The sequence below is a fragment of the Pteronotus mesoamericanus genome, unplaced genomic scaffold (genome assembly GCF_021234165.1).
Source record: "Pteronotus mesoamericanus isolate MK-2021 breed Mesoamerican mustached bat unplaced genomic scaffold, CSHL_Meso_final contig_657, whole genome shotgun sequence".
Classification (NCBI taxonomy): Eukaryota; Metazoa; Chordata; class Mammalia; order Chiroptera; family Mormoopidae; genus Pteronotus; species Pteronotus mesoamericanus.
The window spans coordinates 1,665,221-1,690,699 of record NW_026555229.1 but is presented as its reverse complement, the minus strand read 5'-3'; the positions used below and the strand labels follow the sequence as shown (position 1 = coordinate 1,690,699).

The window sequence follows — 25,479 nt, the reverse complement described above, 5'->3', positions numbered from 1 at the left end:
TGCAATTCAGCGGTGTTAATTCCATTCACAGTGTTGTGCAACAATCACCCTTGTTTCCAAAACTTTTCATCACTCCAAACAGAAACTCCAAACAGAAAGGGCTGAATTAGAGGTTAGGTAGAGGAGAGAAAATCATCACATCTGCTCAGCTTAGAAGCCCCTGCGGCTGAGGCCCCGGCCTTGCTGGCCAGCGTCAGGGTGCCCGCCGGAGTCGCGTGACCGTCTGCTTGCCTGCCTCTCCCTAGCACACTCGGAGTGTTAAGACAGTAGAGTATTGCTAAAAATCTCTCACAAATTTGTGTTTCTGTCCAAGATGGAGTAATAGACCAAATTTATCATCCTCCCTTAAACAATAAATAGCCAGAAAAAAAAATATATAAAAAGACTGTTTTTAGACATTGGACAACTGGTAATGTGGGATGGCGATTCCTTCCAGAAGGAAAACAAGTGTGGTGAGCACTGTAACTGCCCTAGTTTACATACAGCCTGGAGAGAAGTTCCAGGCCAGTGAGGCCCCCACGGGAGCCCTGCGGGAAACTGAGTTGCAGGGCTGACGCTGAGGGTTGGGAGGCCAAGATGGCTGGAATCCTCCTGGAAGAGGAAATTGCTGCAGCCCAGGACTTGCAGGTGGCTCCTGACTGCGTGCCCCATCCCACCCCCTGTCTTCCATGGAGCACGCACCAGGACAGGCTCTCAAGTATGGGAAGCCCGGAAGTTCCACCCAGAAGGAGCTGGCAGAACAATCCTCAGCACTTGCACAGAGTTGGGAAGCCTTGGTGTTCCCCCCAGCCAGAGCAGAAAGCCTCCAAATTCACAGGGGATTAGTGAGAATATTCAGAAGCATATTGCCTCAGTAATGAGGAAACCAGCCCTAGACTAAAGGCTACTCTGGTCCTGCCTAAGAAAACTTAAAAGCAAGCCTCAGAAGGACCAACTTGTTTCCAAGTGACTCGACTCTGTTCCAGAACGAAGCCCCAAATTATTTTTTATAAATACAAGAATATCTAGCACCCAGCAAGGTGAAACCCACAATATCTGACATTCATTCTGCAATTACCAGGATATAAAGCGGTAGGAAAATATGACCCCTAATGAAGCAAAAAGAGCAATCAATCAAAACTGACCCAGAAGTGACACAGACAATAGAATTCATAGATCTAGTTATTACAACTATATTCGATATGTATGAGAAAATAAAAGGAAACATAGGCATTTAAGAAGATATATGGAAGATGAAAAAAAGACCTAAGTGGATCTTCTAGAGATGAAGAGACCACAGTGTCCGAGATAAAAATGGCTTTGGTGGGGGGGCAGGACAACAGATTAGTCACAGCGGAAGAAAAGATAAGGAATGTGAAAACACATCCGCAGTAACTCATCAAGATGAAACACAGAGAGAAACAAGACTGAAATCAATGAACTATGGGACAACTTCAAGTGGCCTAATACAGGTGTTAGTAGTGTCCCCCAAGGAGAGAAAAAAGAGAAGGGGACATAGACATTTTTGAAGAAATAATGGTTGAAAAATTTCCAAATTTGATGACAACTATAAATAAGGTATAAGAAGCCCAACAAAGCCCAAGCAAAAATCTCTTACTTTACTAATGCCTGGGGACAGTTGGCATGTAATCAATGTTTGATAAATGAACGAGCAAACTGCTACCTGCACAGACTCTCTTGCCCTGTTTTCTGCTTTTCGTTTTCCTTTTTTATTTCCTCTCTCCTCTTTGCTTCTCTCTTGCTCCCAGTGCTTCTGATCTGCCAGAATTGTCCTGGACACATATGGTGGAACTTTGTCATTGAGATTCTCAAGCAGTCCATCCTTCTCCAAATTTGAGGACATCATGGGGTTTAGAGATTAAACCTAAAATATCCCGAGTCTTGCTGGCACGACCTCCCAGCTATTCCTCGTTTCTCAGTCCTTATGGGGGTGGTAGGTCCTTGGTGGGTTAGATGCTGTGTTCTACCCAGGCATGTAGCCTAGGGGAGCAAGACCCAGACTCACTCATGGCTCACCTTGACAACTCCTTTGCCGAGTGGGCTGGTTGCTCCCCTTCTGTGGGCCACCGGCTGTATGGTGGTATTTGGATTTGTTCATTTCTTTATCCCCTTCCAGCCCTGACATCTTGTGATTGAAGTTACTGTGCACCAGTGTCACATGGCTCTGTCCCCTCCTCTTCATTCCCCGCCCCCTCCCCGTGGCTCTCTTTCTCTTTGATGCATCTCCTGCTTGCTAACAGTGTGTGGAAACTGGAGGAGAGGAAGGCAGGCAGGCCTTAGACCTCTGTCCCTGCCAGGCCTCTTCCTTCAAAGGCTCCCCAGAGTTTTCAGGTTCAAGTTGAAACTCATTAACTCAGCCTACCAGGCCTTGATTCTTAGAGCGTGGTCCCTGAAACCACCCCGCCTCCCTTCCAACTTGCTAACTGAAAATTCTGATTAAGAAGGTCTTGGTGTGTCCTGGGAATCGGCATTTACAATAAGCACTCCAGGGGATGTTTTCAAATGTATTGGTGGTTGTGGGGACTTAGGTCATACTATAGGTGTAAAGAAATCCAAACGACAGGGAAAAAGTGTATGCTGAAACGGTCCCCCTGCCACCACTCAGTCCCTTCCTTGGAAGCCACCACTGTCACTGGTTGTGGGGATACTGCTTTGTAAGTGCACACATATGCAGGCATGTGCTTGAGTGCGGGGACAGACCAGGGGATTCTACAAGTCTGGCAAAGGCAGAGAACGGTTGCACCAGACCTCTGGGATGTGCCCTCGTCACCTCTCTGACCTCAGCCCACTCCGTCCACCCGGACCCCTGCCTTGCTGACCTCGGCCTCTGAGGATGCTGCTGCTGTCCCTGTGCCTTACCTCCTGCAGTTCTCTTTGCCCAGAAAGCCTTTCTTCCTGTTCTGCTATCCATCCAATGCCTGCTTATCCTTCAAGACTCAGCTCAAGTGCTTCCTCTTCCCAGGAGCCTTCCAGCCCCACACAGAGCCCCACACGGAGCCCCACGTTCTGATTCTCTGCAAGCCTACACTCCCTGTTACCGAACTAATTGTGTTGAGTGGCTTTCTTTCTTCTGTTTCCCTGTGGGACTATGAGCTCACTGTGGGCCAGGTCTGTTTTTATTCCCTGTGCAATCCCAGCACAGTGTATGTGGTACATAAATACTCAATAAATGGTGTTGAACAAATGCTCAGGTGCAGGCGTTTTGTCTCATTCTTGCCTTTTGCAGTTTAGAAACTAAACCACATTACTCTGCAGCCTCGCTCAGGCCCTCTGTGTTCCTGGTGCTTCAGGAGGGCGGCGGAGATGGAGGAGAGGACCCAGAGCAGGAGGCTGGGAGGAGGGCAGCGGTTCCCGGAGTCGCCGGCAGCAGGCTGCCCACGGAGCCTGGCTGAGGGAACTCGGGGGAGGCTCGTACCCATGGATGGGGAGACCCAGCCCCAAGAATCCTTCTGGGGGGGTGGCCTGCTGGTGGCCAGTGGGCAGAGTGGGGCTCGGCGGAGCACTCCCGGCAGATGCAGTGTGACAGGCCCGCCTCTTCCCCACCCCTGCAGAGGGAGCAGGTGGCCCGGCTATAGGGAGGGGGCAGGGAGACCCCACAGAGGGAGGGGCATGGGAGAGCCAACTGAACATGCAGGGGCGGGGGTTGGGGGAAGGTTGGGGTGTGCGGCTGGCCAGGCCGTTGTTTATCGAGTATAATGTGCTGGGAACGCTAATGAGCTGCATCCATTCATGGCGAGCTGCCTCCCAAATTGGGGAGCTGGCCAGATTCTGGGGTGGAGGAACTGGAAATGGGAGCCAAGTTGAGAAGCTGCCCGGCTGCTGGGGCAGGGCCTCCCCGTGACGGGCTGGTGGGGGAGTCCTTGTTCTGGGTTTGAGGGGGACTTCCTTCCTTCCCTACTTTAAAGCAAAGGCCAGGCCTGGCTAGGCAGTGACGACTTGGCTTCAGGCCTGCTTGGGACTCACCGTCCAGGCTAGTCTGGAAGGTTCTAGGGCAGTGGCTGGCTCTCAGGAGCCACAGGCAGGGCCAAGGCTGATGATGCAGCCCCCTGCCCAGTCGACCCCCCCGCCCCCCGCCCCTTCACCCTGCCTCTCTGCACCCCCAGGGTGTATTGCCAGGTTAATCAACACTTTCCCTCTTCCCCACATGGGTCCTGGCTTCCAGGAGATTTCTGAGGTCATGGGGCGAGGGAAGCACCCACCACTGGAGCAAAAGGTTGGAGACCAGCCGTCTTCCACAGTCCAAGTGCCGTCTGTGACAGGCCTACTAAGTGCCAGGTGCTGGGTTAAGTGCCTCAGTGAGGAAGTGAGGAAGCCATGTGTTGGAGGCTTGGCCCCAGGAGGGGTGTCAGGGAAGGAGCCACGTGTGTAAACAGAGCCCCAGCTAAGAGGGGATAAACGAAGTGGCAGCCTCCGAGGAATGAGGATTTAACTTGGCCGAGGCAGCTGGGGGGGATGGCGGGGTGGGGGCTGAGTGCCCTGAGTAGGAATTTGTGAGGGACAGAGGAGAGCAGGCCCTGGCAGGCGGGAGCTCTGGCTGGATTTGTGGAAAGCTCCTCTAAGACCACACCCACAGAGACCCCTGGGGGAGTCCCTTCCTCCAACACCCCCAGTTGCCACTGAATTGATGCTTAAGAGCCGATGGCCCTGGATGGAGGCTAGGGACAGCAGTATGTGAAAACTTTCAGAAGGACTGTCCAAAGCCCACAAAGTCAGCCACAGTAGCTGCGACTTACTGGCCACACGGTATGTGCTGACAATAGAGATACTGCAAAATTTTCATCAGGATGGCAAAGAAAAACCCAGAGCCTCTACTGATTTTGCACAGCCCCATCAGCATCACACCACCCGCCTCAGGCAAGCTGTGCGGACCCCGGCACCTCTGGGACCAGCCGCCTTTCTTTCTGGTTTCTCCGAAGAAGAAACCCCGGGAAGCCAACTCCTGTGAGGGGAGGCGGTTCTTGAGCTGCTCAGCTGTTTCTTCTTGCCAGGCTGTAGGCGGCCTGGAATCGGGGTGCCAACCGACGGCCAAGAGACGCCTGGGTCCTGTGGACTACCAGGAAACCACAGCTGTCCTTGGTTTTGGGAGGTCCTTATCTTTTCTGACTTGAGGATGATTCTCTCCCCACCTGGATTTTCTGTTCACACCTGCTTTAGACTGATTAAGTCCCTGCCCAAAGGGAGTGTAGGGCCTAGGGTCTGACAGGGCGGCCCTGTGGTGCTTCTCTCCCAGGCAGGCCGTCCAGGCCCCTTCCATCCCTTCCTGCAGTCCTTTGCAGACAGGACTGAGTGTTTTTATCTGTTGGAAATGGGAGAACACTGGGGTGACCAGAGGAAGATAAATGGCAGATTTCTAACTCCCACTGATAACCTGCTCCCTACCACCTGGGAAGCCATCATAGCCCATTGGCCATTCTCATTGGGAGGTGGGGGTGGGGGCAACTAGCTGTGTGTTCCACCTTGGCAGAGAATGTGGATATGTTGAGGGAAGGGAGGAGACTGTACTTGGTCTAGGCCTTCTGAGTCCAACCACGCTCTGTCCCAGCCACCTGGCTCCCCGCCCCGCCCCCCCACCCCACTCTGCCCTCAGTAAGGTAGGTGGCTTGTAGATAACCACCTGGGTGTGCGGGGCTTCCTTTCACCGTGAACTGACAAAGCAAGTTCCATAGGGCCTAGGAGCAGTTTCTGCCGTCGAGGAAAGCTTGTGTCTTTGGCCCAGGGGAAGGGGGCCAGGCGGCAAAATAAAATTCCCGTCCCCCTCTGGACCAGCAGCAGGGGCCGCGGGTGCCCGGTGCTCGCGACTAAGTGTGCTCGCGTGTGCGTGTGTGTGTGTGTGTGTGTGTGTGTGTGTGTGTGTCCGGTGAGGTTCAGGACCGGCAGGTCGAACCGTGAGTCAACCCCCCCAAGACTCAGCCCCCTGCCCTCTCGCGGCGCCTTGTAGATTCCACCTTTGAAACTGTACGCTGCTGGCAGCAGCCGCGAGCGCAGCGGGGCGGGGGCGGGAGGGGGTGTGCGGGGGAGGGCGGGGAGGAGTCTGGCCCTGATGTGTGCTTTTCGATTGATGGATGACTGCTGGGTGGGAGCGAGCGTGCGGGTGTGAGACTGTGTGACTGTGTGTGTGTGACTGTGTGTGTGTGTGTGTGCGCGCGCGGGGTGCGTGAGCGCGCGGGGCCTGCCCATTTTCCTCCTCTCAGCGGTCTGCTGGGAGCCGGAGGGAGGGAGGGAGACGCAGCCAGCGAGAAACCGGAGAGCAGCCGAGAGCCCTCTGCACAGGCGCCGTCGCTTGGAGGAGCAAGGTGCCTCCCAGCCCGCAAGGGCGCAGCGCAGTAGCCGGCAGTCTCTTCGGTGGCTCTGCCCCGGGACTGCACCTGGAGGCCGCCCCAGACGGGGATGGTCAGCGGCTGCCGTCGTCTGGCACGCTGGAGGGACGCTGCGAAGGCACCATGGCGCTGATGCCCCGGGGGGTGTGCTCAGTAGGGCTCGTCCGGCCGGAGCTCTGGCTGCTGCTGTGGGCAGCCGCGTGGCGCCTGGGTGCCACAGCATGCCCTGCCCTCTGCACCTGCACCGGTACCACGGTGGATTGTCACGGCACGGGGCTGCAGGCCATCCCCAAGAACATCCCACGGAACACCGAGCGCCTGTGAGTATTGCACTCGGCCCTAGCCCGCAGGGAGCCCCGACGTTGCCCTCCCACCCAGACGCAATTCAGGGCTGCCGGTGGGGGCAGGACCGTTGGGTCCGGGCTCCGCAGCCAGTAGAAGGGTCAGTGCCTGCCAGGGTCCTTCTGGAGCCAGGAGCCAGGAGAGCCACTGTTTTTCTTTCCCGGGATTCAAAGGACCCTCTGCGGGGCTGTCAGCGCCCATCCTCACACCTGCACAGCGCGTTCAGCACTGGCAGTCCTCCCCGCTGTGCCCGCACTTTATTCCCCCAGGGTGCCTGCGAACTGGTGCCAGAAAGCCTTCCTGGCACCCAGGAGGGAAGCTCCTCACTCTGTCAGGGACCATGTCTCCTTTTGGGCACGTGTGGCTTGAGCTGTGTTCTGAGAAGGGTGCGTGGATGTGGGCTCTGAGAGCCTGCAGGCTGCTGATGGGTGGCAAGATGGGATGGAGCTGAAATTTTTCGTTTTTCCCTTTCTTCCCATTGTTTGCCCCGGAGCCTTAAGAATTCTTCCCTGGCAGGTGCCCAGCACTGGCCCCCCACCTCACATCCAGTGAGCCCCAACCCTGTCAGACAATGGGACCCAAGAGATTTGGGTTTGGGGCTCAGGGTGTGTTACGTTAAGCACCCAGAGAGCGGTAGGTACAACCTGGGCCAAGAGCCCCATGAATCATGCTGAGAGGTCAGGGGTTTGGAGAGGGAGACATGAGGTTGCAGACATTGACCATGACAAATCGCAAAACACCATTTCTCTTCCCGTCTCTCTTAGTTCTGAATTCTTTCTAGACCCTCTGAGATTTGTAAGGGGGTGTGTGTGTGTGTGTGTGTGTAGATGGTTAGCGTGTGTGTGTGTTTACAAACCTATATAATTTGTTTTCCTGGATTCCCTGCAGAATGTGTAATGTGTATCTGTGTGAATTCCTAGTGTAGTGGTGTCGCCTCAGTGCAAGAGTCCCTGTACATGGCCGTGTGTATAGATTTTGGTCACATGCAGGGCCTTTGTGCTGTTTGCAGAGGTGACAGACTGGGGAGATTTTTGAACTGGACTTTGGAGAAGGCTGCCTTTGGAACCTGCCTACTCCTCCTTCCCACATCCTGGGCAACTGCAGTGGCTCCCAGGAAAAGCATACATATTTCGCTAACTTTTGAGCACATTTTTCATGCCTCCCAGCTGGTCAGAGGCAGAAACCAGACCCTGGGGAGAGCTGTCTCCTGCATCAGAGTCTGTACCGAGGTCAGCAATTAGTGAGCACACTTTGCTCCAGACTCTTCCTGGCCGAGTCTGAAAGATTCCCATGGAGGCTTCAGAGAATTTGCAATCTAGATGCAATCTAAATGGAATCAATGTGTGTGTGAGGGCGTGTGTGGGGGCCTGGGAAAGATGCTGCTGTGGGGATAAGTTGGACCAAACTGTGTTTGCTTGGGGCACCTGTGCATTATTTTGTGTGGCCCTGGAGAGGGGCTGAGAGCCAAAATCTGCCCAGAAGACCCCTGAGGTTGCAGGGCCACCCTCCACACCTGTTCCCTCTGGGCCGACTCTGTTCCTTGGCTGTGTCCGTGGGGCATTTCTCCTGCAGCTGTTACCCTGGTAGCAGCTTAGGGCTGAGACACAGCAGCCCCTCTGCTTTGCTTTTGGATCTGAATCTTGAAGTCATCTCATTCCTTGCTCTCTCTTCATGTTTAGTTTTGAAGAGAGTGTTTTGACTTTCATGAACTCTTGAGCTCTTCTTCTGTGATTAAAAGAGATGTTAAATTTCCCAGTGCAGAGGAAGGTGTTGGGGCTGCAACTGCCTAGGCCGGCGCCCCAGCTCTGTCAGTTAGTTGCTTTGTGACCTCGCACAAGTTACTTAACTTCTCTGAGTTTCAGTTGCTTCCTATGAAGAAAATGCGGCTTCTGGTACATAAGGTCTCTGGATCTTGTGAGGACTGAAGGTAACGTGTGGGGAGTGCCTGGCTCACTAGGATGCTTACTCAGTGAGAGCCATCCTTGCAGTAGGATCCGGGGAAGAGTCTTGTAATTTAATTCAGCACATCTTTACAGAGCCAGAAACTGCCCTGGGTGCTAGAGCTCCAGCAGAGAGGGAGCAAGTCCCTGCCCTCAGGGAGGTACAGTTGAGGGGACCTGGCAGGAGACACCTCACTGTGAACCTTTGGGAGAGGGCCGGGCGCACGGCTCATGGGGCTGTAGGCAGCAGCATTGAGATGAGAAGCCCTTTATTGGGGTAAAGGACTTCTCAGAGGATAGGCCATTTTATCAGGGCACTTTGGTTCTCGGCAGTGGTTGGGTTGGATTCTGTCAAGCAGGAAGGGCAGGTGGCCAGACACAAGAAACGCACAAGCAAAAGGCCCGCGGGTGGGAGCGTGCCGGGCCTGCTGGGCCAGTGGACTGGCTGTGCCCTGGGGCTGAGACAGGCGGTGTCCGGTGGCATGTGATTGGACTTGAGGTTGGGAAGGCTGGGAAGGGTCAGAAAGGCCTTTCTCTACCTGGACTTTTTTCTTTGGGGACTTCAGTGTTGGAATACAGGGGTGAGTTATCTTAGGGGGAATCTGATCTTTGTGGGGCAAAACTTCTTGGACTGGGAAAGGATGTAGAAAGCAGAGAGAGCCTGCCTTGTCACCAGGCAGGCTGCAAAAGGGCCATTTAAGGAGGAGAAGAACACCCTAAGAACAGGCCTTGGGCCGAGCCCAGGTGGACACTAACTTTGGCAAATGCTCTGTAGTCAATGTGAGTATCGTACAGCATCAGAACGTTAACCGCCAGCTTCTTCTGAGGCTGCAAAATTTTAATAAATGGCAGCTGTGCATTTGCCTGTTGTCCTCTGGGCAGTTTCCACAGCAGCCCACGAGGCCAGCAACTTTATGATCATATAGTCCATACCTCTCCCCCAGGCCTGTCCCCCAAAGTGGGGAGAAATTGTCAAAGGTTTGCTGCAGGGACTTCTGCGAAGAGGCTGTGCGGGCAGGTCCCCAGGCTGCTGAGGACATTGCTTGAGCCAGCGGGGCTGCGGGGCTGCGGGGCTGGTGGGCTCGGTGGGGGAGAGTGCTGAACGGTTCACTGCCATGGAACAACTAAAATACCAAGCAAGGTTTGGGGGGTGGGGGCCGGAGGAGGCCTGGAAGCTTATCTCTTTGCAGAACTGAGGCTCAGAGAGACCCAGCCACGGCCACTATTGTCTTTCCTTCCGCTCGAGGACCTCGACTTTCACTTCTTTTGGCTTGGAGTGTTCAGGAGAGGGTGGTGAGAGAGCGTGCATGGACACAGCTTCTCCTTTGCTCCCTGGGCAATCGTATTTGAGGCTTGCCCCAGACCCCCCTTAAAGGTGCAGGGCGCAGAGAGGGGCGAGTCCCGCCTGCCGGCTCCCGTTCTGCCCCAGGCCCTGCATACTCTGTTGTTCCTCCGGCCAGGGGTGCCCACTCTACTGCCTTCTTCCATATGTCCCTTTGCCTCCCGGACAGTTTGTCCACTGCCCTAGCTCTCTGTCTGCTCTAGAGGCCTGGGGGCGCCGTGTCTTCCCAGCTCAGCCCCCTGAGTCTGGAGGCACCGTTCAACAAGGCTGGGTGGTCGTGCCCAAGGAAGACTGACCAGGACACCCAGGCTGATTGTCTGGGAGCCTGTTTGGAATTCCGGACAACGATCAGATGGTGTCTGTAGTGAGAGGAATCAAGGGGCCACATCGGGGCTTGATCTGGGATCTCTGAGCGGGACTCTGTGGTCTCCTACCTCAGAAATGCATGCTCTGCAGGGGGCTTGCTTCCTGGTGGGACACATGTCTCTGGTAGCAGGTAGCCTGGGCTTAGTGCTGAGCTCTCAATGGCCGGTAGTAGCGCCCCGGTGCTGCCCTTCATCCTTTCTGAGACCCAGTTCCCCATCTGTAAAAGGGGACGATGACAGTTTTGCAGGTTGACAGGCGAAGATTAAGTGCCTCGGCTGAGTGAAGAGTGCTGGACAGAAATCGAAACGGCCCCCCTCCCTCTCAGTTTTTGTCCAGCAGGGGAGATACAGATGAATGACACAGTATGAGAATAAATGGTAATTGCAAACTGTGGTGAGTGCTCTGGAGGCAAGTGACTTCCCAGGACCCCCACTTCCCTGCCCCGAGAGCGGGGATGATGACAGGGCCTCCTTCCAAGGGAGACTGAGGATTAAATGCGGCGATGCCGGGTAATGCACTTTGCACTGGGCCGGGCACCCAGCAAGTGCCCGATAAATGGTTTTATTATTGTTATTAAGGTGACAGAATTGCAGGGACGTAAAAGAAACTTGGGCACCCTCAATGCTGGGTCCCAGCAGGGCCCCGCTCTCCCGTCCCTCATCACACAGCCACCCAGTGCTCTGCAGCCCCTGGGAACCCTGGAGCACTTGGAGGTGGCGATGCCCCTTCCTCGGTGCCCCCTTTCCGAGGCAGGGGGCCGGCGGGGTGGCCCAGGCCGCAGAGGCTGCCAGCAGGGGCGGTCGTGCTCTTTTGGGGCCGGACGAGGGGCGGCAGGACAGGCCGCTCCTGCATTATTGGGAGCAGAGCGAAGCTTGGCGGAGTTGCCGCCTCCAGTTCTGTGCCGGCATTAGCAGCTCGGCAGGGCTCTTGCTTAATGGGATTTTCTTCCCAAATGCTGTAATTATCGCCATACAAATACTTATTACCCAGAGCAGATGACGGCCGGGGCTTTGGGCAGTCGCCAGGGAGCTGGGCTGTGCTGGGGGGTGGAGAGGTGGGGGTGGAGAATTGGCTCTTCCTTTTGGCGGAGCTCACAACCCCCTCCTCTCCTTTCTGGAACCCAGCCTGTGGCGTACAAACAGCTGTTGGGCACCTGCTGTGTGCAAAGTGTCTAGAGAGGTCAGGGTGTGGGCCCACTCTTTTGGGAGCTTGCGGCCTGGTGGGGGGAAAAGGTCTGTCTGCGAAAGAACAAATGTGTAAGGATGCCCTTCGGGAATAGAGCGCAGTGGCTACCAGCGCAGGCTTTGGTGCGAGAATGGCCCCGTTTGAATCTTGCCCCCTAAGTGATCTTGGGCAGCTCACTAGAGACTTGGTTTCCTCATCTGTAAAATGGGGCCAACGATAGCGCTTACCTCGTAGGCCTGTGCATTCAGATGCAATATTCTGTGTAAAGTGGTTAGAATAAGGTTGGCATGTAGAAAGGACTGTCATTGTTAGAAATGAGATGGGAGTGAGAGGGGAAGGAGGACTTGGATCCCTGAAGTGACGAGGAGGTGGGATTTGAAGGTTTGGGCAGGACTTAGGTAAGTGGAGAGGTGAGGCAAGGGCAAGGAAATCCGGGGGCCCTCAGAAGCTGTGCGCCGTGTATTTGGGAAGGAGAGGAACCGATCCAGCTGATGGGGTGAACATATGTGTTGCTGAGTTCTGAGGGAAGACAGGAAGGTAGTGGGTGGGCACTGGGCCATGGGGCTGGGAAATGGGCAGCCATCAGACAGGATGTGGGCGGAACTTTATTATAATGTTTTCTTTTTTAACTATCCAATGTTTTAATAACTCTACAGAGTTGTGTAAACATTACCACAATCCAATTTCAGAATATTTTTATCACTCCAGAAGACCCTTTGTTCTTATTTTAACCTTTTATTTTGTTATAACTTCAAACTTATGGAAAAGTTGCAATGGAAGTACAGGTATAAGGAACTCCTGTATATCTGTTTTCCAGATTCAGTTGTTTATATTTTGCCCCATTTGCTTTATCGTATATTTTACACACACACACACACACACACACACACGTGTGCGTGCGTGCACACACACATGTCTTTTTTCCTGAGACCATTTCAGAATAGTTTGGACACATTGTCACCTATTCTGAAGTATTCTTCTAAATACTTCTGTGTATATTTTCTAAAAACAATAAGGCTGTTAAAATTAGAACATTTAACATTGATATAATACCATTATCTACCCATGTATATTTATGACTAATTAATACACATAAGTTAATGTATGAATTTCATCGGTTGTCCCCCAAATGTCTTTCATGGCCATTATTTTTCCTAGGTCCAGAATTCTGTCCAGGACCAAACATGGCATTTTCTTGTCATGGGTCTTTAGTCTCCTTCAATTTGGACTAGTTTTTTAGCCTCTCTTTGTTTTTCTTGACCTTGACGTTTTTGAAGAATACAGGCCATTTATTTTATAGAATGTCCCTCAGTTTGGCTTCATCAGCTCTTTTTCTGTGATTGCACTACGTATTTTTGGCAGGAGTGCTAATTAAGTGAGGTTGTGCCCTTCTCAGTGGGTCATGTCAGGGGAAGACACATGATGTCAACTTGTCCCAATATTGGTGATTCTGGCTTTGAACACTGGGTAAGCTGAAAGCTACTATTTACTCTTAGTTATTAATAAGTCATTTGTGGAGAGATACTGTGAGGCTACGTAAAGATCCTATTCCTCATCAAATTCTTATTCACTAGTTTTAGCACGTACTGATGAGAAATTTTTAACTCCATCATTTCTTCTCTCTCAGGTGGCCAACTACTGTCAGAAAGAACTTCCCTTCTCCTCCATGTTTGTTTGCCCATTCATTTATAACAATATGGACCCGTGGATTATTATTTTGTTCTTTGGTTACAGTGTGTTACTATCTTTATTTATTTCGATATTCATAGAGTTCTGCATTTGGCCAGTGAGAGACATTTCAAGCTGCTCCTGTGTCCTTTTGACAAGATCCTTCGAGCACTTACCCCCAGGGGTTTTGAGTGGAGAGTAACAAGTGCAAACTGCTGTCTTAAGCCGTTCTGTTGCCCTGGCTTTGGTGTGAAGAATAAGCAGAGGGTGAGACCAACTGGTAGTGGGGGACCAGCCGGATATGACTGTGGTTTCTAGCTTTTCTGTGACAGTGGTTTCGCTATCATTGCTGTATTTTATTTTTTAAAAAAATTAAAACAACTTATTTTAAATAATTTTAGACTTAGAGAAAAGTTGTAAAAATAGTACAGGGAGAGCCCCACACATGTCATCCAGCTTTCTCTAATGTTGACATCTTTGTTAACCATAGCACGATTCTCGAAACTAAGAAATTAACATTGGTACCATACTCAGCTACAGACTTGATTCAGATTCTGCCAGTTTTTCCACTAATGTCTTTTTTATATTCCAGGATTACACATTGGATTTAATAGTCATTTTTCCTTAGTTCCCTTCGATCTGTGACAGATTTCTTAGTTTTTTTTTTCTTACTATTCATGACCTTGACCCTTTGGAAAAGTAGTGGTCAGTTATTTTGCAGAAGATTCCTCAGTTTGGGTCTGCCTGGTGTTTTTTCATGATGGGTTGAGGTTATACATTTTTGTCAAGAATGCCTCAGAGGAGGTGATGTGTCCTTCTCAGAACATCCTACCAGGGGGTGGCTGATATCAATATGTCCCGTTACTAGTGATGTCAACTTGGTCTCCTGGTTGAGATGTTGTCTGCCAGGTTGCTCCACTGTAATGTTACTATTTTTTCATTTGTAATTAATAAATATTTTGGGGATATACTTTGAGATTATATAAGATCCTTTTTTGCCCGCAAATTCTCACCTACTAATTTTAGCACTCATTAATGGATCTTGCCTGCAACCATCATTATCCAATTTTTATTTTCCTATTTCCCTTATTCCTTCTGCATTCATTAATTGGAATTTTTCTGTAGGGAAGAGAATTTTATTGCTTTTAAAGAAGGTGGTTTGTTAGATGGGTTCCTTGGGTTTTGAGTTTTCAGAGGGCAGGGACCATGTCTTATGCTTCTTTGTGTCACCTCACCTGGTACATAGTAGGTGTTCAAAAAAAAAAAGAGTATGTTGGGTGAGGTTTTTTTTTTTTTAATAAACTTTTGGTAAGAACCATGAAATCATGGTTCTGATCTTTGCTTTAAGAAATATGGTCCTTGCGGTGGGCTGAATAATGGTCCCCAAAGATGTTCATGTCCTAGTCCCTGGACCCTATGAATATGTGATTCTCAAGGGTAAAAGGGACTTTGCAGATATTATTAAGTTAAGGATCTTGAGATGGGAGATGATCCTGTATTATCCAGGCAGGACCAAAGTAATCACAAGGGTCCCTATAAGAGGGAGGCAGAATCAGTAAGTCAGCAGTAGGAAATGTGACGATGGAAGCCAGGGTTTGGAGGGATGAGAGAAAGAAGCCACGAGCCAGGGAATGCAGGTCACCTCTAGAAGTTGAAAAGGCAAGGAAACAGAGTCTTTCCTAGAGCCTTCAGAAAGGAATGCAGCCCGGCCAACACTGTGACCCAGTGAAATTGATGTTGGACTTCTGATCACTAAGCATGTCGTAATTTGTTATAGCAGCGGTAGGAAACTACTGTAGTCCTCACAGAATTAGGAGGCTGCGGCAGAGGCTGAGACAGGAGAGGAGCAGGCCTGGGCTGAGGAAGAGAGAACAAATGGGAAGGCCGCTTAGGGGGGACCCCAAGGCTTGAGCCTGAGAGGATGATCTTGCAAATAAAGTTGGGGAAGGTGGCTGATCCTGGAGAAGTCATGCATGCAGTTGGCTTCTGCCTCTTTTGCTTAAGTTGACAATAAATAACTACATGAAAAACATGACTCCAGATATTGGAGCATGGGAGGGTAACTCTGCACAGTGTTCAGGCTGGAGAGGCAGTTGGGAGGGCCTCCTGGGGAGGCGCTGGAACTCACGAGGGCAGTGGAACAAAACTTCAATGGGAATAGGAATCTCCTGGGCGCTGGCGTAAAACGCAGGCTCCCAGGCCCACCGCAGAGATGCTGATTTAGCGACCTTTGGCCACTGTGATTCAGGTGATTTGGATGCAGGAGATGCTCTTGGTGCTGGGGTTTCCTGGCAAGGAAGGTCTGTCTGTTGAAGGCTCATGAGGCCTGCCTTTGGCCTCCACCCACGTGAAGAGGGCTAGGGGAGCTGTGGGGAGGCAGGGAGGCCTGCCCTGTGTTTCACGTGGGGAGCATTGTCTGAACGTTTGTGGCTCCCAATCTGGGTAAAGAGTAGTTACTGCCAAACCAAGAAGGCATTTGGAAATGGGGAGGAGAGCCAGACGTGTGGACAGCAGCCGGTCTGTCTGAGGATGAAGGCCAAGGAACACTCTGGAACTGTGATGGGGTCACTGCAGAGCCAGGCAGAAGGGCTTCCTGGGAGAAGTGGAGGAAGGAAGGCAGATGGGATGGGAGTGAGTAGGTGGTGAGGAAGTTTGCAGGAGGAAGGAACAAGAGCAGGCGCTCCAAGGGGCAGCTGTTTGCAGCGTTAGGGGCGGGTGGCCTGGAGTCTGCTGGGGACAGAGGGCAGGCGAGGGGGGAGGTTGTGAAAGGAGGAGCCAGTGCCCTTGGGGAAGGGGATAGGGTGGGCTGGGGGGGAACCTAGGACAGGCCAGAGGAGAACTGAGGTGGAGAGGCATGCAGAGGGAGTGGCGCTGGTGCTGGTGGTCACCATTTAGAGCCCCGACCTGTGCCAGGCTCAGAGCGAGATGCTTTACCAAGCCTGCACACCTGTTCCTCATGGAGCTGTCCTGTCCTGTCCTGTGAGGAAGGTATTACTTACCCTTCTTTGCGAATGTGGAGAATTTCCGAGAGCTGGAGCTATCTGCCTGGGTCACCGGTGGCTGGGAAGTGGTGTGCCCAGGGACCCTGAGTCTTCAGGCTCTGAGAGGTGTTTGGGTTTTGTTTTTGAATTTGCTTCTGCTCCACGCAACTTTATAAGGCCTGGCTTCATGCATTCATTCATTTATCAGACTTTCATTCAGCCCCGACAAAACCCCTGTCAGGGCTTAACCCTGGGGCTAAAAGGCGACTTGGCCACGGCTGATTCCTGCTTGTGCCTCTTTACAGGGTGGAGCCGAGTTGCAGGCTGGTGGAAAGCGGGGGTGTCCAGCCTGGGGGCAGGGGGTGGTGAGCAGAGCCAGAGGACTCAGGGAGGGGGTTTTGCAACCAGAGGTCAGTGCCAGGGAGTTAGTTGGCATGTGGCCTCTCGGGGGCCTGGGCTGGGCAGTGAGTAGCTGCCTGTACCTGGAGGCCTGGTGGCTAACAGTGGGGCCCTGGCTGCAGGGCTGTGGTTTTGGGGTGAGCCCCAGCCTGGGAAGGGGATTGGCAAAAGTAAGACCAGGCCTCAGTGGCGAAGAGACTGGAGTGCTGTTGGGGCCTTAGAATAGAACACATCACTGAGTTGGGGTTAAGAGCTGGGATCGGACCACCTCACACCCATCAGGGTGGCTGACTACTATTAAGAAAACTGGAAATAATAAGTGGTGGTAAGGAAGTGGAGAAATGCAAACCTTTTGTGCACTGTTGGTGGGGGTATAAAATGGTGCAGCCACTGTGGAAAACAGTATGATGATTCCTCAGAAAATTAAACATAGAATTACCATATGATCCAACAAAGTCCACTTCTGGGTATATACCTAACAGAATTGAAAGCAAGGCCTCAAAGATATTTTGTACACCCATGTTCATAAGCGGCATTACTCACAATGGCTAAAAGGGTGGAAGCAACCCACGTGTCCACTGATGGATGAATGGGTGGACAAAGTGTAGTGTAGCATACAGTGGAATATCAGTTAGCCTCAAAAAAGAAGGACATTCTGACAAGTGCTACAACACGGGTGAACCTGTAGGACATTATGCTGAGCAAAATAAGCCAGTCACAAAAGGACAAAGATGGTATGATCGCACTGACACGCGCTACCTAGGGTAGTCTAATTCGTGGAGACAAAAGTAGAATGGTGGCCACCAGGGGCTGGAGGAGGGGAGGAATGAGAGTTAGTGTTTAATTGGCAGAGAGTTTCGGTTTTTCAAGATGACAAAGTTCCGGAGACCTGTTGTACCACAATGGGAAGGGTACATTTTACGGGTATTTTTCCGCAATTAAATACTAGAGGAAAAAAAAGACAGGGAGCTTAGCCCTGAAGTCAGATGTGTCAGAATTCAAGTTTTGCCTCCTTCACCTGCCTCTGTTTTGAGGCTTCAGTGAGCTGGCTTGGCTGTGATAGTACAGTTGTTGCTCGTATTCAAGCCAAGGGAACCAGACGGTCCCCAGGAGCCGGGGCAGAGCTGGACGAGTAGCAAGATCTGCTCTGGCGCGGTCCCCTGATAACTCAGCCCTGGGCCCTCTTGGCTATCACAGGGTTTAGGACTGTGCTAGCGCTGGAGTCGGTGTTGGGCCTGTGGGCTCTGCTGGGGAGTTGGAGGAGCCTCTGGACTGAGGCCTGAGGCTCATGGGGAAGGCCCAGCAGGCTGTCTGGAGCATGTGTTGGGCCTCAGGGGTGATGTGCCCGCAGGGGCCCGGCTCGGTGGGCAGAATTGCTCACTCAGCCTATTTTCACTGTATTTAGTGAACACCTACTGTGTGCCAAGGAGCCTCACAGGTGATGGGCATACAGCAGTGAGCAAAACAGATGTAGCCTCGCCCCTCACAGCCTGGCAGGGGAGACTGGCCCTTAACAAAGGGTCTCATATTGAACATATCTCCAAATCACAATTCCAGCAACTCTGGAAAAGGGGCTCAGGGGACACCCCCGGGGAGGCTGGTTTAGAGGAGGGGACATTTAAATTGAGGCCTGAAGGATGTTGCCTGTAACAGCGAGCCAGGTGTATGTGTGGCTGGGCAGGTGAGGGGGAGAGGGCTGTTCTGGGCTGAGGGAGCAGCATGGGCCAGGGTCCTGAGGCAGAAGCGCTGCCATGTTGAAGGAAGTAGAGGAGCAGAGCATTTTCCTATGAAGCGCACTCAGAAAAGAAAAAAAAATCCATTTTTTTTTTTAACCTGTGGGCCCTGGGAGGTTGTTAGTAATACAGCAGTGTCCTCTGTGTGTAGCTTTTCCTGGCGGATGTCTGTTTGGGGACAGCCTTTCTTAATTAGTGTGTTTTAGAGGGGGCGAGCAGAGAAACATGGAAAACATACTCGACGCCATGCTGTTTAGAATATGCCAGTTTCAATGCAAATGCATTCATGCATTCAAGAACCATCTAGCAGGTGCCATGTACAGTGTTAGGCCCTAGGGATACATAATGAGAAAAAACCGACAGTCTGTGTCCTCAGGGAGCTTATAATCTTATTCAGGGGCTGAGACGTCACTCAAGGAAGCCCTGAAATCCATGTAAAAATGCTCCAGATTCACGCTGCAGAGGGGAGGGTAGTGATGCTTTGCGGGCCTGGGCAGGAGGCCTGACCAACTGGAAGGAAAAGTAGGAGCGAGTTAGACAAAGAGGAAGGAGGGAGCATTCCAGGCAGAGGGAATGATGAGTTCAAAAGCTCTGCTCTGGGAGGGAGCGAATCAGAATGCAGTGCGGTGTGGGGCGGGCTCCTCGGCCTTGTTCACGTTAAGACTTTTGTCTTGATTCCAGGAGGAATGGGGATTCACTGAAGGGCTCAAGTGGGGAATGACATGATCACATTTGCATCTTGAAAAGATCACTCCGGCTGTGGCTTGGAGCACAGATTGGAGGGGAGCCAGCGGGAATGTGGGGAGCCTCAGTGGGGCTCTGCGGGGCTCCAGGTGCAATGACAGGCGTAGGCACGCAGCCGCTGGCCTGCAAGTCGGGGTGTTTGGCCTCGACTGTGGGCCTAGCCGTGTAGGGAAATTCTTCCTTCCCTCAGTTCTCTGGTCTGACTCTGCACACACTCAGCAGTGTGGAGTTGGCCAGGCTGGTTTCAAAGGACAGAGAGCCATGGTATACAGACCCCCAGCCCAAAGGCTTGGCTCAGTCACAGGCAGAGCGTGCATGTTAATTTTTTGGAGACTCCACAGGAAGCAATTTGGAGGGCAGCCCAAGATTCCCCGTTGCCACAGCAAGCCTGGGCTGCTGTGTGAGTGTTCTGGTCTGTCAGCCAAACAGCACCGGAACTGCTGGAGCCCCAGGGCAAGGAATGCTTGCGAGGCAGTGGGGCCCCCAGAACACCCTGCGAGGGGGCCAGGGTGTTTATTCCTGCAGCTCTAGGAAGTCCGAGGGTTTCTTCTGGTTTATGACGAATACCCAGATGCTGGGGATCAGATTCTTGTTTCCTGAGAGGACTCAAGAAATCCTGTGCTTTTTTGTTTTTTCCTCAGTCACATTGCTTCAGAGGATTTTCTCCAAAATCTTTTACTACTGAGGTTTCCCTCTCAGGTTTGTACCGCACAGGAGCTGATGGAAATCAGGGTCATTTGCCACCCTAGTGTATTTCCTCCTGGGAGACAAGAATGGCTGCAGACCCATCACTCTTGGAAGAGAGAGACTATCTTAGGGCGTCTTCCTGGGGCCTTGGCATCTGGGGGCCTGCAGGGCCTGAGTAGCCGGTCCCTCCTGCTCCGCACGCACGGCCCTGGCAGGCCAGCCCCAGCCCCAGCTGAGCCTGGGCACCGCCTCCTGGTGGGGCCATCATCCTTGAGGAAAACAACGACAACAACAACAGTAAACACAATCTCAGCAGGTTATACTGATTCAGAGAGCACTGCTCTTGGTGCTTTAAAAATCTAAACTCACTTAAACCTCACCTTACATCAAACAGGCAAGTAATACCATTACACTCATTTTATGAATGTAGAAACTGAGACACAGAGAAGTTAAGCTCCGTGCCTTAGGTCACACAGCCAGTAATGGTAGAGCAAGAATTGGAGGCTGGGCAGTTTAGTTCCCAAGCCCAAGCTCTTAGCTACTAAGAATGCACTTTACTCAGCCAGCTGGGAAGCTCCCCTGATCTTGCTCCTTAGGCAGAGCACACGGTCTCATGACAGGGCCCCAGTGTTTCCTACCCAAAGCATCCACGTGGTTTCTCAGCTCCCTCCAAGGCATGAGCACGTGGGGAGAGGGGTGGGCTTGACAGAGCCCATCGACATGAGGCATCAGGAGGTGGGGAACGAACATGGAATCACACCGGCCTGGTTTTGACCCTGGTCCTACCACTTCTTGGCTGTGTGGCACTGGGAAAATTACTTCATCAGTCTGTGCCTTAGTTTCCTTGCCAGCACAATGGAGAGACCATGACTCGCCTTGTAGGTTACTATGAGGGTGCAAGGAGATGAACCATGCTTGACATGAGGCTCGGAGCCTGCACACCGTAGGTGCCTAATAAGAAGTGCTGGGTGTGGGCTCTGGTGGCAAGAAGCTCAAGGTCCAGTGTTCTTCTTGAGGAATGAGGCTGGGAACTGCTCCATAGGGCTCCTCTGACTTGGCTGCTTGGCTGCAAAGGTCTTAAGGTCACAGCAGCTTCTCCCATTTTTCCTAGACGGATCTCCCCCGCCCGCTGGAGAGTGATCACCATGACAACACACAAACACCACCTGTTGGAGGAATTAGGTGCTGGAGAAAAACGACCTCTTTGCCTCATTCCTCAGGCTCTGCTGAGGGCTGAGAGGAAGTGGCTGGTGCAGGTTGGAAACTTGATCCTGGTGGGCCGCCCTGCAGAGGGGGAGAGGGCCCGCTACGCAGTGGAGGTCATTTTTTCAGCCTAAGTGCTGATAATGCCTCCCTAAGTGTGATAAAGCCTCCTTAAGCAGTCGCCCTCAGACGGGATGGCCTGATGAGCCTTGCAGCCTGCCTTCTCAAGGGCTGTCCCCTGAGAGGAGGCACTCAGCTCTGGGGTTAGAGAGCGAGGCTGACGGGGGCAGGCGTGGGGGGCTGGGGTGGCTTGGGCCTCCTTGGGCATTTTTGCTGAGAAGCCACCAGCAGGGGCTCCTGAGGGGCTATATTTGCTCTGCTGTCTGCATATTGTCCTCTTCTGCCAGCCTGTCCCAGGTCTTCCCTTGATTGGGAGTGGAGTGAGGTGTAGGAAGTGCGTGTGGCAGGGGAGGAGGCTGGAATCGACTGATGGTGGGCTAGGGAATTTGTCCCCATGTCTGCACAGTGGGGCCTGCACAGTGCAGAGGGGCCAGAAGAGAGGGGTGTCAATGGGAGCCCCCAACACTGCACCCCTGCCTGCCTGATGGAATCTCATCCTCAGAGTTTCCCGAGTGCCTGGTTGGGTCCTGCCTTGTTCAAACAAGAATTAGCCTCAGTGTTGCCATCTGTAAAATGAATAATTATTGTAGTCAAATGCGTCATGAATTGTGGTTGCCATGAAAAGGAATGGGAGAATGACTGTAAAGCTCATCAACTTGTTCATGACTTTTGACTGAGTAGTTCCGTGCCCACAAAACTTTATGCAATAATATTTGTAATAGAACAATATCAAAACAGCCCAGGTGTTCCAGTAACAGCGGATCACTGAACTACCTAGGAACTTGATTTATCCAAATGAAGGGACACTTCACAGCTAGTCAAAGCCACAAGTGGGGGACAAACGGTGTGACATTGTAGGAGTGCATACCACTTATGTCTCACGCATCCTCGTGTTTTCGGAACCTTGTAGAACCCTTATAAATAGTAAGTCTTCAGTACATATTTATTGAATTATTTCTACTATATAAAAATTGTGTCCAAAGGAAACAGGCATGGGAGAAAATATTTCAGAATGTTAACAGGTGTTACTTTTGGGCAATGAGTTTATGTGTGATTTTAGTTTTTTTCCCTTTATTCCTCAGGAAATCGAAAAAATTCAATAATGTGCATCTATTACTCTTATTTTAGAATTCAATAGCTTGAATGTTAATGTTGGCTTATACAAACATAGATTTTTTTAAAAAAATTCAAAGAGTGCAGAAAAGTATAAAAAAGAAATAAAGTCACCTCAAGTCCCACCGCGTGGCGGTAACTGGCGTTAATACGTGGCACACATTCCCCTGGGAGCTCACTCTGTGCATGTACCTGTATGGGTATGCGTGTGAGTCTTTACATAGGCGGGCTCAGAGAACACAAGCGTGTCAGAGCCCTTTTCCACGCACTGGGCCAGGGACGGCTTTCCTTGCCGATCCAACTGGTCTGTACCATGCCAAGTGGCTGCCTAGTATTTGGTCTCACAGACGCACTACAGTCAACTAAGCACCACCCTGTTGGTGTCCATGTAAGTGGAACATTTTGCTCTTAGAATCAGTGCTGATGTATCTTTATCACCGAAAAAAGTAAAACAGCTAACAATCCCTTGTGGTCTTGGGTTTGGACATGAAAGTTTCAGTAAGACAGCCCATTCATGTGGCAGAAGAAGATTGGGAACAACACAAGTGAAGCTCAGGATTGGTTGTTCCAGGGAAAAATATTTAATTCAATAAAATGAGGCCTTTACATTGAAAGGTGCCTGCCCCTCAGAGAGAGGCATCCTCTCGGCACTTAGGGCGGGAAGTGGCTCAGTCTGGGACTCTCACCAGCAGCCTCGTTACATTAGAGAGGCCTCAAGCCCCTCTGAGAGATCCTGTTAGAGGGGAGACTGGAGCAGGGAATGAGTTTTTCCAGCTGTTCCCAAGGATCAAGAGCCAGGTGCAGGAGGAAGGGCAGAGAGAGCGATGAGCTGAATGAATTATTGGCTTGTCAACTTGGGAAGGCAGCCTGGCCTGGTCGGAGAAGCCTGGGCTCACATCCCTGCTCAGTCATTTACCAGCTGCTGACTTGGGGAAGGCAGCTAATTTCTTTGAGCCACTCTTCTCTCATCTCTAAGATGGACACAGTAACTACTTCCCGGCCCAGGGTGAGGATGTGGGCAGAGCTCAGAGCTGAGAGTGTGTGGAAACTAATAACAGATGTTATTCTTAGTGGATGCAATTCTAGAATAGCATCTAGTCCAAACACACTTCCAAAACACTTTTAGGAAAGAAAGCTTGCTCTTCTTAAAAGTGGCTTGGGCTTGGGCTGACCAAAGTGGGTAAGGGATGAGACTGGGCTGCAGGGGAACATGGTGCGGGCACAGTGAGGTTGTTGCCAAGCACGTGGTGACGATGGCAGTGGTGAGAAAAGAGGAAGCATTGTGGCTGTGAACTTGGAGCTGCACAGACAGGTTAGATGCATAGGTGACCACTAGGTTTGGAGCGAGGCTTGGGGTGAGGTTCTGCTGCGTATGGCTCCGTGGAAGAACTTCGCAGAGGGTGGAGTGCCTGGCTCCTGGGAGGGCTGGTCTCTCTGAGGCGTGCTGGCTCCCTGTGAAGCAGACTGGCCCGGCAGGGGCTGAGCAAGCTTCCCTAGGAGGTCAGCTGGGGAGGTGGGACTGGACAACCTCAAAGGTGGGCTCTAGGTTCTAGGTGCCCAGGGCGGGACTGGGGAGGGCCGAGGGGAAACACAGGGGCCTCGGAAGGGAGGAAGGGCCAGAGGCTACGGTGTTGTGGGGGTGGGAGCCACTGCCATTGCAAGCCTGGCCCTAGGACCAGGACAATGGGCTCCCTCCCTTCTTTAGCCCTGCCCTCCAGTCGGCCCCCCTCCCCCTCGCCCCCCTTCGCCCCTTCCCTTGCTGAAGGACTGACCTCATGGCAGGCTCCTGCCCAGAGACCTCACTGGCTCCTTGCCTCTCCTCTACTTGCTCCCTCAGACCCTGTGTGATCTCGACCCACCTTCCCCCCACCCTGCTTCCCCTGGCTTCCCACTCTTAGTCTGTCCCCTCCCCCACCCCAGGGATTTGCTGGGTGTTCTCCTTCTCTGGACCGGCCCCCTCCAACCCTCCTGCTGTGCAGATCTCCCTTGTCCTTTAGGTCTCAGCTTGAGTCCCACTTCCTCAGTTTCTGTGAATGGCATGGCCCACTGTGCTCTCTCCTGTTCAGAGTATGGACAGCTGGGAGGAACCTGTGCCACCAGATGATAACAGCAGCGCCTGCAAGGGGGCCTTAACAACCGCAGGCCATGCCCTTTCCTTGTCTGTGCCTCCTGCGAACCCTGTGAGGTAGACATGGTTACTATCCCTATTTCATAGACGAGGAAACTGAAGCTCAGCAAGGATTTCACCTAAATAGCCTCTAATTGGCTGGTTTCCAAATTCTTTCCTGCATAAATGTCTCGCCTCTCCAACTAGACTGAGTTCACTCAGGGCCAACTATGTGAGCCCTGTGTCTTCTTGCTGGTGGGACATCTGCAAACAGGCCCCAGCGTGCTGCATCTCCACACAGACGCGGGGGTCCCGGGGACTGTGAGGGAAGCACTGAGCCCTGTTGGTCAGATGACAGGCTTGAGCCAGGTGGAGAGGGGGGCCGAGAGGTGAGCCCCTGGCCTGGGGCCCACCCTGCACATCTCACCATTTCCTTCTCTCCTTTCTTCCACCAGGGAGCTCAATGGCAACAACATCACTCGGATCCATAAGAATGACTTTGCGGGGCTCAAGCAGCTGCGGGTGCTGTGAGTATGGGATGCTGCTCCTGCTCATAACCTCCCTCCTGCTCCCACCCTTGGCGATGGCCTTGTGGGTCCTAGGCAGAGCTCTGGCTCTGGGTTGTAGGGCTGTAGGGCGGTAGACAGGTTGTGGAGTCAGTCTCGGGACGCCCTGGCTGGGGGGTGGGGTGTGGGGTGGGAACGATCGTGAGGCCTGACCCAGAGTGGCCACCGCCTCCAGCGTGGCTAAGAATTGGGGGAGGCGTAGGCACCCGTGGTGCTGCCTGGCAGGACCTGGGCTGGGCGCATGGGGCCGTCTTGTCCACTGGTTGTCTCCTGGTGTGACAGACGACCAAGTGACCATGAGGAATCTTTAGGTGTCTGTCTTAGTTTGCTCAGTCTGCTGTAACGGAATACTACAGAAATTTATCTTCTCACAGTCCCGGAGCCTAGAAGTCTAAGATCAAGGTGCCATTAGGGTTGGTTTGTGGTGGGGCCTCCCTTCCTGGCCACCTGCTTGCTGTGTCCGCATGTGGTCTTTTCTCTGTGAGTGCACAGGGAGAGATCTCTGGTCTCTTCTTATACGGACACCAGTTCTGTCAGATCAGGGCCCCATCCATATGACCTCATTTAACCTTAATTACCTCCCTAAGGGCCCTATTTCCAAATACAGTCACATTTGGGATTAGTGCTTCAGTGCATTAACATTTAGGGGGACACAATTCAGCCTAT

At 52.3% G+C, this 25,479-nt stretch overlaps 1 protein-coding gene across 1 annotated transcript in view; it reads left to right on the top strand.

The window, feature by feature from the left end:
* The first annotated feature begins 6,440 nt into the window (after nt 1-6,440).
* The window catches only part of SLIT1 (slit guidance ligand 1), a 153,444-nt gene continuing 134,405 nt past the window's right edge, over nt 6,441-25,479 (top strand). The window contains exons 1-2 of the mRNA XM_054581705.1: nt 6,441-6,637; nt 24,703-24,774. Coding sequence (XP_054437680.1) covers nt 6,441-6,637; nt 24,703-24,774 — 269 coding nt within the window. The remainder of the gene's footprint in view (nt 6,638-24,702; nt 24,775-25,479) is intronic.